The sequence below is a fragment of the Alnus glutinosa genome, chromosome 3 (genome assembly GCF_958979055.1).
Source record: "Alnus glutinosa chromosome 3, dhAlnGlut1.1, whole genome shotgun sequence".
Lineage (NCBI taxonomy): Eukaryota > Viridiplantae > Streptophyta > Magnoliopsida > Fagales > Betulaceae > Alnus > Alnus glutinosa.
Window position 1 is genome coordinate 25,038,284 of NC_084888.1, and position 12,123 is coordinate 25,050,406.

Sequence of the window (12,123 nt, forward strand, 5' to 3'; positions counted from 1 at the left end):
CATCATTTGTTTATCTCTTTTTTTGACTTTCTCACTTGATTTTCTATTTCTAGTTAGGTGTTTTCCTTGTATACTTCCAATGTATATATATATATATATATTTTTTTTTTTATAAGTAAGCAATTTTATTAAAAAAAGCGAAAAGCGTCCCAGTACACAGGGAGTATACAAGGAGCACTTACAAACCCAAAACCCAAGAACAAGCCCAAAAACAGCAGAACACCCTAACAACACCCACAAAACCCTAAACGCCCAAAAAAAAAAAGAAACACCCACTACAATAAAACCCAGAGACACCCAAAGACCAAGCCTATTGAAGCCAACCGAAACCACAAGAGACACCCCAAAACCCAAGCCGACCGAAGCCGAACTACAAAGCGAAACCAAAAAGCAACGGAAAAACAACCCCCAACCTGCCAAGGCCTACTTCATGTGGGCCTTGCCTTTCCTACGCCTAACAGGAATAATATCGTCGCTATAATTGATAGAGCTATGCAGATTCAGGAGCTCTCTCTTTCCTTTGGACTTTTGGCGCGCAATCATCTTATCCCGCTGAAATTCTTCTTCCATGGCATCTCGAATTGCCATAGCCTCCTCCCCAAAGTCCCCAGCCAACGCAAAATCCTCATCCAACGCCCAATCTAATGGTAATCTATCCTAAAAATCATCTTTCTCCTCACAAACTACAATCTCCCCGTTATGATCAAAACCGATAGGCCAATTCTTGGATTGGGAGAATCCATTTCCCTCAACAGAAAAAGGCATGATGCAACCACTCGGAGGGGAGGAAGGACCTACCACCCCGACAACGGTGACCTCCTGAGGCGAAGCGGAAGGGCCAGAAACAATCGGGCGAGGGTTGAGAAACCCCTTCCTAAGCATGCCCTGCTTCATTGGAGACTTTACGACCTTTATCGCAGGAGGCTCAACCGTCAACACCTTATTGACAACAAGGCTAGCAGACAACTTCGATGCTTCCAGAGAGTCCGATAATAACCCATCATTCCAATTCACTGAATGACCTACAAACTCCCTAGCCCTCCTGATATAATGCTGAAAAGGTTTGATAAGCAGTAAGGGGGGGGGGGGGGGGGGAAGAACGAATCTTCACCCCCAACTTAGTAGCCTCGGAGAGAGAAGCAGCAGCAGCAGCAGAGACGGAAGGCCCTGAACCACACGAGCAACTGGAAGAAACCGAACTCACTAACATCCCAGCCGTAGCTGGATGAGCAGCCGACGAAAAGGGAAGAGCTCCGCCAAACTCTGCAAGGTTTGAGCCCTTCAAAGAACCTAGGGACTGAAAAACCTCCTCCGTCGGAACAGAAGAGGATCCTTGCACAAGAGACACCGGAGCAGTAAGCACAGGAATCGTCGGGGAAAGAGAGGTCCACCCAGAAGACGTCGGAAAAGAGACCGGAGCAGAGAGCGACTGGACGGGACTTGTAGGAACTGCCGCCGACGGCCACTCAACAGAAGGCGCCGGAGACAGCCTCCAGGATGAGAGATCGTTGAATGACTGGACCTGGAACCGCCGCCAAAGGCCGCTCAAAGGAGATGGCCGCCGAAGTCGACGCCTCCGGGGGGGAAGAAAGCTGAACCAAACCTAGACGACCCGATTCCGCAGCCCTCTCAAAAGGCTTAGGCACCTTAGCCCCAGCCCGAAATCGGGACCCTTTGAAAACAGACTTGCACCTCTTAAGCATCCGGCCCGCAACAAAACCCAACCTTCTTTTAGGCCGGACAGAGGACTTCAAGCCCAGTCTATGCGAAGACCCACAAGCCCAAAACAAAGCCTTGGAAAGGCGCCCAAGGATCTCGAAAATCTGCCCGAACACTCCAGACACGCAATCCCTTTGCAGTGAAGAGTCACCCTCAACATCGGCTGCCCCAGACACGCAAGCCGAACAACAGACGCAAACTCTGGAACTGAGGCGCTCATCAACACGGCGGTCCTTACCCAAGGGACCAGTCGCTTGCTTCTCCATGGTGGAGCAACCCACTGGTGGGGGCTTCTTCTCCAAATCGCACCAACCCGAATTCCGCACCGAAGACCTGCAACCCAAGACAGAGGCGGTAACGCCCGAGCGCACCACCTCCGTGAACGACGGAGAACCAGTTCCCTTTCCCTTCTTAATACCCGTCGGAGACCCATCAGTGGCTCCTAGAAAATCCAGAGCTTCGCTCAACTCCCCCCCTTCGGAGTCCCCGCCGAAGAAGACATCCCACCACTTGGCGCCAAGCCTTTAAACCGAGAAAAGAAAGCAGCTTCCTCAACTCACCCACCACCCGTGACCAACCCCACCCACCACGGCCTTCAGGGAGCCAAATAGCCCCTTTCCGACCACCCTCAGCGTAGGCTACCACCTCTAGGAAGCGGCTGGCCTTGTTCCCATTTTCTCGAACCATCAGAGCTTTTGTATCCTCCCGAAAGTACTTGACGAAATCCAAACCTGGATCCTTCAAAGCCCTTCTCGACCATGGCCATCAACCACGCTGAGCCCTGGACACCCAAAACAATGAACCCCCCAAACGCCTTGTCATATTGGGTACATTGCAAATCTTTGGTAGTTTGGGGGGAGACATTGATGCAATCTTTAATTCGGAGGAACATTGTAAATTGAGTGTTAGTTTGAAAGGGAGGGGGGGGGGGGGGGGTGTACTTTTTCTAAAAAAAAGTCATGGAACGGTGCCATTTCTGAAGTCAACATAAGTTCTTGAAGAGTTTCGTTTTGTGTTTTATGATTCTGCTATTATGTTTTTGGTAAAAGTTCATATACCACGCCTCAAACTAACACTCAATTGACAATGTCCTCCAAAATTTTATATTGGGACAATGTCTTCCGCTTTTTTCATTAAGACTAAAGGGGGGAATCACCCCCTTCATCCATATCTTGGGATGACCGAACCACCACATGGCCACTTCGGCTACTCCCTGGGTTTTTCAGGGTTTTTTTATTTTTGTTATTCTTTCTTTTTTATTTTTTATTTTTTATTTTTTTGGTCACAAGTATTTTTGTCATTGGGGGGAGGGAGGATATTTACAATTTTTTGATAGTTTGGAGGGAACATTTCCCTAATCTAAAGTTTTGGGGGGGACATTGTCAATTGAGTGGTAACTTGAGGGTTTATGTTGACTTTTCCTTTAAACTTATTTGGATAGATTGAAATAAGCCAAAATTATCAAAATGCTACCTTGTTGTTAGTATCATTTAAAAGAAAAATGCCATATACTATAATTGTATCCAACAAGGCTGACATAAAATTCTCAACTAATCCTTGTTAAATAAATAAAAGATTCAATGGTTGACTTGGAGTGCCACGTCAATATTGTCGGACAATTGTAGGATAAAAATATAGTATCTAGCATTTCTCTATTTAAAAGGTTTGATCTGATTAATATTATGGTTTGTAAAGTTGACATTTCTGACAATTTCTTATTAATTGATTTTTCTTTAACTTGTCTGATGAGTGACCCTAGTCCAAGCCTGTGTCTGGCTTCTATGCAACAATTTTCGAATCTCTCAATTAGTTTCTATTCATGATGTTGATTGTGTTATCTTCTATCGCTGTCATCTGATTTTGTATACTCAGTTTTAGAAGTATTGTGTGTGTGTGTTTTTTTCCAGTACTTTGGTATTTATGTTCAAAGTGATGGCAGTACATGTCCTTGTTTTACTTATAAAATGGACAGTTTTAACTTTTGGTGGTTTAATTTCTAACTTTCTGTCTCAACACAAATACACACATGGACCTATTCGTGTCTCTATACCTATGTTTGCCAATACCTCTCACATCACAATGCTTTCTTGCTTCTGTTTTTTTATTTATGTTTTTGTTGTTATCATCGTCACCTCTGATGATGATCTGCTAACGTTCTTCGAATTGCAAAATGGATGTTTTAGATATTGCATTGACCCCCACTTTTTCCCCTCTGGCTTCAGAGAATACCACTTGATTTTCTGCAAGGCAACAGGTTTATGGAAGCAGCAGAAAATTATATTAGACCTCTCCTAACTAAGGTATTTATGGTTCTTAGTTATGCTGCTCTTATTGGTCTGCCTTGTTTGGATTCATAGTTATGAATGTTCCTTGGTGTGTTTAGGGAGTTCCATCATTGTTCTCTGATCTGTCTCCTTTGTACGATCACCCTGGCAAGGTTGGTATGATCACTCTTACTTATCATCTGATATAATACTGATATTTCTTTGTACGTTGTAGACATTTGTGATACTCTGGTAGGAAATTTGTTTCATTCAGTTTTTCTGGTCATTCTTATGCAGGCAGATATTCTGGAGCAACTTATGCTCAATTTGGAGCATTCAATAAAGACAACCGGCCAATACCCTGGGAGGTAATATATGCTTTTAACTCATGTTATAATAAAAGATCAACTAATTTCTCTTTGACACAGATCAACACAATAAATAATATTCTGATTTTCAGTAAGTATTTTTTGTACAGCCTATTAAGGATACGGCATTTTAGAGTATCTTGCACTTTGGGCACCCCCTACCTCTGTTCTTGGAAAAATAAAAGCAACCAATTATTTTCTTACATAGAGTAAGGGCATATGGCGTGGGCCATCCATGTGGGGGAGAGGTGAAGCAATCGAGAATGTCAAACTAGAAATTCTGAAAGTTGTTTTGGCATCGAGTATAAATGATATGATGTTTAGTCTGCATTTTTGTTCCAGCATCATCTTGGCATTAATGTTGCATTATTTCTTTTCACTGATGACTTTCTACTTGTTTCTTTTTTACTCACAGGGCAGAAAAAGAGCCCCCTTCAACACTTTTGTGGGCGTTGTTTCTGTTGGCTCAGGTTGTTTGTTGTTACTTGGATGTTTGGTTTCTGTCTTTTCCTATTTTTTTGGTAATTTTTCTTATAGATCTTTTGTTCGTACAGCACTATGACAGACGAGGTCAATATGACATTGCTCTTTCTAAGATTGATGAGGCTATAGAACACACTCCAACTGTGATTGATCTGTACTCTATCAAGGTTTGTTAATGTATACACTCTCCATCTTCGAACTTTGCTCTTAAAATAATTCTGAGATTACCTCTCAGGATTTTATGTTATCAGTTTCAGCCTGCTGTGCCTCATCTATTTTTCTTATTGATGTTTGACCATTGTGTTTTCTTGTTTAAATTTAGCAGTTTCTATTGACTATTGAGGTCTGCTGCCTTTGTAAAGTCGGAATAATTAGAATCAACTTTTTCCCCCTGAAAATGTGAATGACTCGGCAAGTAATATATATATATGTGTGTGTGTGTAAAATGTGAATGACTCGGCAAGTAATATATATGTGTGTGTGTGTGTGTGTGAATACTGCAGTTCCTTACGCTTATATATAAAGTTTTCATACTTATCAAAAAAAAAAAAATGTGAATACTGCAGTTGAAGAACGTCTCATTAGGTTTATGAGTTGTACCTGTAGATTCCTCTTCGGGGGCAATTTTATTGTCGTTGCAGCTGTTTTTGGCGTAAAGAGGAAAAAACATCGATTTTAAACATTATTGAGGAATTTTGTTTTCTTTTAATGCTCTAAACATTTTAGAAATTTGATTAATTGTCAGTGTATTTGAAGAGAGCGTATAATGCCTGCAGCTTCGAAGAGCGTAAGAGATTGGCGTTAGAGTTAAAAGCTATAATGTCAAATCGTTTTACGTTTGGGTTTTTGGTGGTGGCTTACAACAATTCTCGTTTTTCTAGTGTCTCAGAATTTATGGATTCATGTTCTTCTTCTTCCTATTTGGGGGTCTCTCTTGTATACTTTCTGTGTACTTGATTGTGCTCATTTGCGCGCTTTCTAATAAGATGAATCACTTATCAGAAAGTAATTTGAGTAATTTTTTGAAAGCTCTTAAGTTTGATGCTTTTGTAAAATAATAGTTCTACATGTCTTGACCAGAGCCGAATATTGAAGCATGCGGGTGACCTGGCAGCTGCTGCTACATTGGCAGATGAGGCTAGGTGTATGGATCTTGCTGATCGTTACATAAATAGTGACTGCGTTAAGCGAATGCTGCAGGCTGATCAGGTTTTGAAGCTGTCTTTTCTTCATCTTTTGGTTGGATATGTTTTTTTCACATGTCAATTTGCAGTGCTCTGTCCTGCATATACTTGCACTATACTGGTTGTACTTTACTTAAACTGCTGCTTTGAAGGTGGCTTTGGCGGAAAAAACTGCTGTATTGTTCACGAAAGATGGAGATCAGCACAACAACCTTCATGACATGCAGTGCATGTGGTCCGTCTCTTTTTACTGCACACTGTTCATAGCATAAGATAGATATCTTGATTGCAGCTGTTTAATGTGTTACATAATGTTTTCATCTTTGGAAGGTATGAACTTGCTTCTGGTGAAAGTTACTTCCGCCAAGGTGATCTTGGGCGTACCCTGAAGAAATTTTTAGCTGTAGAGAAGCACTATGCTGATATTACTGAAGACCAATTTGACTTCCATTCTTATTGCTTAAGGAAAATGACTCTGCGTGCCTATGTGGAAATGCTCAGATTTCAAGATCGTTTGCATTCTCATGCATATTTTCACAAAGCAGCAGCTGGGGCTATCAGGTGACCTTCAGATTTTTTATGATTCACGATGAGATGCTAGTTAGTGACATACTATGCTTTTCTGTTACTTTGCATCGTACTGTTGTTGCCTTTTATTGTATATTTAAATTCTGACAACTTTTCTAAGTTTTGTAATGTATTATTTGGTTTTATTGAGTTTTGTTTTCTTCCATTTCTTTTAGTGTACTTTCTTAAGATGTAAAATGACTATCATCTATCATCTTATGGAGATTGCTCGATCGATTCCCTTATTAAAAAAAAAAGAAGAAGAAGCCTTTATTACGGTTTTTATTTTTTATTTATTTATTTATTTTTTATAAAAAAGAAAGAAAGAAGAGGATACTTCACTAAACATATGCGTTTGTTTAAAATGTGATATGTTTTTTATTGGAATGTTTTACATCCTTTGCTTGCGGTTTAGTGTCCCTTATTCATATTTGTTGTTATTGGATATTGAGGTGCAGGTGCTATATAAAACTGTATGATTCTCCTCCAAAGTCAACAGCCGAAGAAGATGATGATATGTCCAAGATGCTTCCTTCTCAGAAAAAGAAAATGAGGCAAAAACTGAGAAAGGCAGAAGCACGAGCTAAGAAAGTATTATAGTTTGTTTATGTGGCTTCTGTGGCTTCTTCCTGCTTAAATGGTTTTCATCCAAATGTTTTGCATTCTTTTAGGAGGCAGAAGAAAAACACGAAGAATCAAGTGCTGCTGGTGCCTCTAAGTCTGGAAAACGACATGTCAAACCTGTAGATCCAGATCCACATGGGGAGAAGTTGTTGCAGGTTTCTTCCAATCCTACTAGTGTCTTTTCTAGTTCTATTTTTATTTCTACTTTTTTAGACTCTTACTGCTAAGAAACATCTTGAAATTGCTCAACGTGTTTTTTTTTTTTTTTTTAACTCCTTAAATCCTTAATAAATATCAATTTGCCTCATGTGAGTATTGCTTTATTTAGGTTGAAGATCCATTACTGGAAGCTACAAAGTACTTAAAGTTGCTTCAGAAGAACTCGCCTGACTCCTTGGAGACACAGCTGCTCTCTTTTGAATTAAATATGAGGAAGCAGAAGATTTTGCTTGCTTTTCAGGTATTGTTATGTTCAAATGTGTAACTTAGAAACCCCCTCTTTTACGTGTCATCTTTTTTATTGGCTGGACAATGTTAATGGAAGAGTTATTGACTTAGATCAACATCCAAGATTATGTGCCAGTTACAAGATGTAATTGGAAACTCTGTTATTGTTCTGTCTTGAGGGAAGGCAAGTTCTGTCACGACTGAGGTTTCCTTTTTGTTAAATTAAGTTTTGAGGTTTGACCTGATGGGCTGAATAGTTTTAGTTGCATACCTTGTAGCTCAATCATACTTTTGCTTGCACCTTCAATTTAATTTATGATGATAAATAAATTTGTTGGTTTTCTTTTTGTTATCCTTTGCCTTGTAGGCTGTTAAGCAGCTGCTGAGGTTGGATGCTGAACACCCAGATTCGCATCGCTGTTTGGTATGGCATCCCTGTTGTAATATAAATCAACCACCTTGCTTAAATAATTCTTTTGTTTAGTTCTACTGTGGGTGTGGGTTATGGTGTATGCGTGGGTGTGGGGTGTGTATTTAAGCGCTACAGAGTATGAAAGCCCTCCCATTCTTTAGGCAGTTAGTAGCAATTTCCTATGTTGCAGATTAAATTCTTCCATAAAGTGAGGTCGATGGCCGCTCCCGTCACTGATACTGAAAAACTCATATGGAGTGTCTTAGAAGCAGAGCGTCCAACAATCAGGTTCTCTTGTAAATGGTTTTTGTTTTAAAACAAAATTCATTTTCAAAATTTCATTGCTGCTCTACAATATCTTGCTTATCCATTCAAAATTGCATACTGAATCTTTCTATTTATTCTTTTTCTTTTGTAGTCAATTGCATGAGAAATCTTTGATAGAGGGAAACAAGATTTTCCTTGAAAAACATAAAGGTCATCATAAACCTTATCTAAGTACTGTGTGCACCATATGTTTTGGGGCATTTTCTTAAATTATTTATTTTTTTTCTTTAAATCCTTGCAGATTCTTTGATGCATAGAGCTGCTGTTGCAGAAATGCTTTTTGTTTTGGAACCTGACAGAAAGTTGGAGGCTATTAAATTAATCGAAGAGTCAACCAACAACATGGTGCCCAAGTAAGGCCTCCTAGTAATAGAAATTCTATGTCGCTTTTATTTTACTTTCTAGATTGACTTCTTCGCTTCTGTATTTAAAAGTGATTAAACATTGAACCTCTACATGTTTTAAATAGGAAGGGGGCACTTGGACCAGTGAGGGAATGGAAACTCAAAGACAGTATTGCAGTCCACAAACTCCTAGGAGCAGTACTTAATGACGATGCAGCTCAATCAAGTAATTACTTGCCTCTTCTTGTAGAGTGAATATGACAATATTTATTAGAGCAGATATGAAATATTGGATATTTGGGAGCCCCAAAAATTATGTATACTTGGTTAGAATTTCCTACATTTTACATAGTATTTAAGCATTCTTTGGCAGTTTTGTTTTGCAAATATTAGAGTTTCAATATCCGCCATTTTTTCTAGGCCCAAAATAGAAGAGAAATAAAAACTCGAAACCTTTAGCATTTTCATGATCTCAAAAGGTTCTTAATATGGATGGTTGGTTCTTTTACACTTGTTATTGTTATTGGTATTGGATTGAGAAGTGTTTGGTGTCATTCTATTGTGCATATTTCTTTTTGCAAATCAACTATTGAATCTGTGAGACCCTCATGTAGATCCCACAGATTCAATGGTAAATTTGTACATCTCTTGTGCGGTGATGGACGAGATGTGCAAGACAATGAAATCAAACATTTCTATATTAGATTTACTTGTCTTATGTGAATTGGTTGTTTGTTATGTATGCTATTTTGGTGTTGTATTATTCCTAGAATATGCTTTTTTCTATGTGGGTTATAGTCCCTTATCAAACTCTTGCATTTCATCATATACTTGGCGCAGATCAAAATAATAAATTGGTTTTTATATAGACACTCTGGAATGGTTATTCTCTATTTTATTTAATACTCCATGCTTGTTTAGTGTCCGTTCAAGCTTGAAGGTCTTTATCAAATTTTATATGTTGTTTGGGTAAAGGAATAAAGGGACTGTTTATCTATTTAGTCCGGCAAACAGGGAACTGATTTTTAAACTATTCCACAGTTGATGTGGTACAAGCTGTGTTCAACCAAAAAGGGGATAAAATTTCTGTTATGTTCCTTTTTTGTTTCAGACTAATGTTGGTGATTATATCCGTAGCACTATAATTGATTTCTTTTGTTGTAGGATGGAAGGTGCGTTGTGCTGAGTACTTCCCGTACTCTACGTACTTTGAGGGGAGCCGCAGCTCTGCCATGCCGAACTCAGCATACAACAAGACAAGTAGGAACTCAGAAAATGGGAGTGCAAACCATTCAGGTGGTGAAACTGCAGATTCCCTTGCATCAAATGGAAAACTAGAGGCATTTGCGGACCTCACTGTCTGACCATGGTGTCGAGCGTGCGATTCTGCCTATGTATTTGCGAGTCACCACGGTTGAATACTAACTCAGAGGACCAAGCTGTGGCTGAGAAATGTGGTGGGAGGAGAGTAGGTTGCAGCTCATGGATGAAGAACTTGGGAGATTTTGAGCAAGTTATGGTGATCGCAGTATAGGAATTTCTTCTTTCACCAGTTATACCTCGCCCAATTCTGAGATGTATTCTATTTGCAAATGTGTATAATTTTCACTTTCATTGTGGTTTTAGGGTTGAGTTTTTTATTTGCTCAGATCATAGACAAAGGTGCTCCGTGGGTTTGAGATTACTATTTATCTTCAACAGAATTTTTTGGTTTTCTGGAGTACCTGGTCCTACGTCCAGCCAGCAGTTCCCCGGGGCTTCTTGTACTTGCCTGTTTGATTGGCTTATTTATTATGTATAAACATTAAATTATGTGAAAATTTTGCTGTGGAATTCATACACTATATCTACAACAATCGGCAAATTTTGATCTTGTATTCATTCTGCTCATTAACACATACCCTATGGAGATCAAGAAACTTAATTTAGCCATTATTACGCTGTCACAAATTCTCAATTCCTAGACTCAAGCTTTCCCAATCCCTCGAAAATGTGATAAGACTGCACTCTCACGTGGGCGTTTACAAGCAGAGCGGGGTGGTTATTAATTGCTACCAACTGTTTGGAGGTGGTTTTAGTTAGGGGTATACAAGCGTGACAATTATTAACAGCTAATAATTGTTAATTGTTAATGGCCAACAACAACTGTTAACTGGATAATCGGGACCCTGGTTGCGGTTAATGATTATAGGGATTTGGTTTAGGAAACCGGTTTCTATATATATATATATATATATATATATATATTGTAAATGAGCCTCAAACTCTTCCTTTAAATTCAAGGAATGAATCATCTTATGTTTTTTAATATGAAGGTTTGATATTTTTTTGAATTGTCATCATATTTTAATTACAATACAATTGTCATTATATTTTATAATATTTGTTTGTTTGATTTTCTTTGTTCATTGAGATGAATGAATGGTGAATGATAAATGAAATTATGCACGTCTAATAGTATTTACTATTTAACATTGAATATTGGATGGTTAGATATTTGATTGTTTGAAAGAAAATCAACAATGTATGAAAAATAGTTACCCGGTTAAAAAAACGGTTAGGGGTAAATAACCGGCCTTCAATAATCATAGGGTTGGGTTATTTAAAAAAGATAATCGACTAAAGCTGTTGTGGTTGTGGTTATTCACTCATTTTAGCTTACCCAAAGAAACCAAACCCTTACTGAATATTTTCCATCGTGAGTGTATATATATATATATATATATATATATATATATATATAGAAGTTTAGGATAGCTATAACTCTATCTTTAGATTTGAATACAGACTTATCTAACTACAACCGCATGCTAGACCTTATCATTCTATCACAACATGCGTTTACAAGGTGTTGCAATTATAATATAACTCTAGGATCTAATCTTTATCACTAGAGTTCCTGGTGTGAAGCTTAGCTATAGACTCTCTAGACTCACGTGTAGAATGAGTCTTTAGGGGATAAGTTAGATTCGTTAATACCCTCTCGCAAGATCAACGGGGGAGAACAAACGTTGAGCTTGAAACATAGCCATTGAAACTAAGTAGACACAAAAGGTTTGGTCAGCACATTAGCTAGTTGGTCCGAGCTTGGAATGAAGAGTATTTCCAAAGATTTGTCTGCAACTCGATCCCTAACAAAGTGGAAGTCGATTTCCACATGCTTTGTTCGGGCATGAAAAACTGGATTGACAAACATGTACATAGCACCAATGTTGTTACACCATAGTTTTGGTGTAGAAGTGAGAGAGATACCAAGTTCAAAAAGAAGAGCTTTAATTCAAAGAAGTTCAACAGTGGTGTTGGCAACCGATTTGTATTCGGCCTCTATAGAAGAGCGCGAGACGGTGGGTTGCTTTCAAGAGCTCCATGAGATCAAGTTCGAGC

At 39.0% G+C, this 12,123-nt stretch overlaps 1 protein-coding gene across 1 annotated transcript in view; it reads left to right on the forward strand.

Moving 5' to 3' along the window:
* Positions 1-10,616, forward strand: part of LOC133864792 (N-terminal acetyltransferase A complex auxiliary subunit NAA15) — a 47,355-nt gene extending 36,739 nt beyond the window's left edge. Inside the window, exons 10-26 of the mRNA XM_062301205.1 lie at positions 3,942-4,019; positions 4,103-4,156; positions 4,281-4,351; positions 4,767-4,821; positions 4,906-5,001; positions 5,915-6,043; positions 6,171-6,253; positions 6,349-6,579; positions 7,044-7,176; positions 7,257-7,364; positions 7,538-7,669; positions 8,024-8,080; positions 8,259-8,356; positions 8,487-8,545; positions 8,637-8,748; positions 8,865-8,965; positions 9,904-10,616. Of these exons, the coding sequence (XP_062157189.1) occupies positions 3,942-4,019; positions 4,103-4,156; positions 4,281-4,351; positions 4,767-4,821; positions 4,906-5,001; positions 5,915-6,043; positions 6,171-6,253; positions 6,349-6,579; positions 7,044-7,176; positions 7,257-7,364; positions 7,538-7,669; positions 8,024-8,080; positions 8,259-8,356; positions 8,487-8,545; positions 8,637-8,748; positions 8,865-8,965; positions 9,904-10,103 (1,797 nt within the window). The 3' untranslated portion in view covers positions 10,104-10,616. The remainder of the gene's footprint in view (positions 1-3,941; positions 4,020-4,102; positions 4,157-4,280; positions 4,352-4,766; positions 4,822-4,905; positions 5,002-5,914; positions 6,044-6,170; positions 6,254-6,348; positions 6,580-7,043; positions 7,177-7,256; positions 7,365-7,537; positions 7,670-8,023; positions 8,081-8,258; positions 8,357-8,486; positions 8,546-8,636; positions 8,749-8,864; positions 8,966-9,903) is intronic.
* The last annotated feature ends 1,507 nt before the right edge of the window (positions 10,617-12,123 follow it).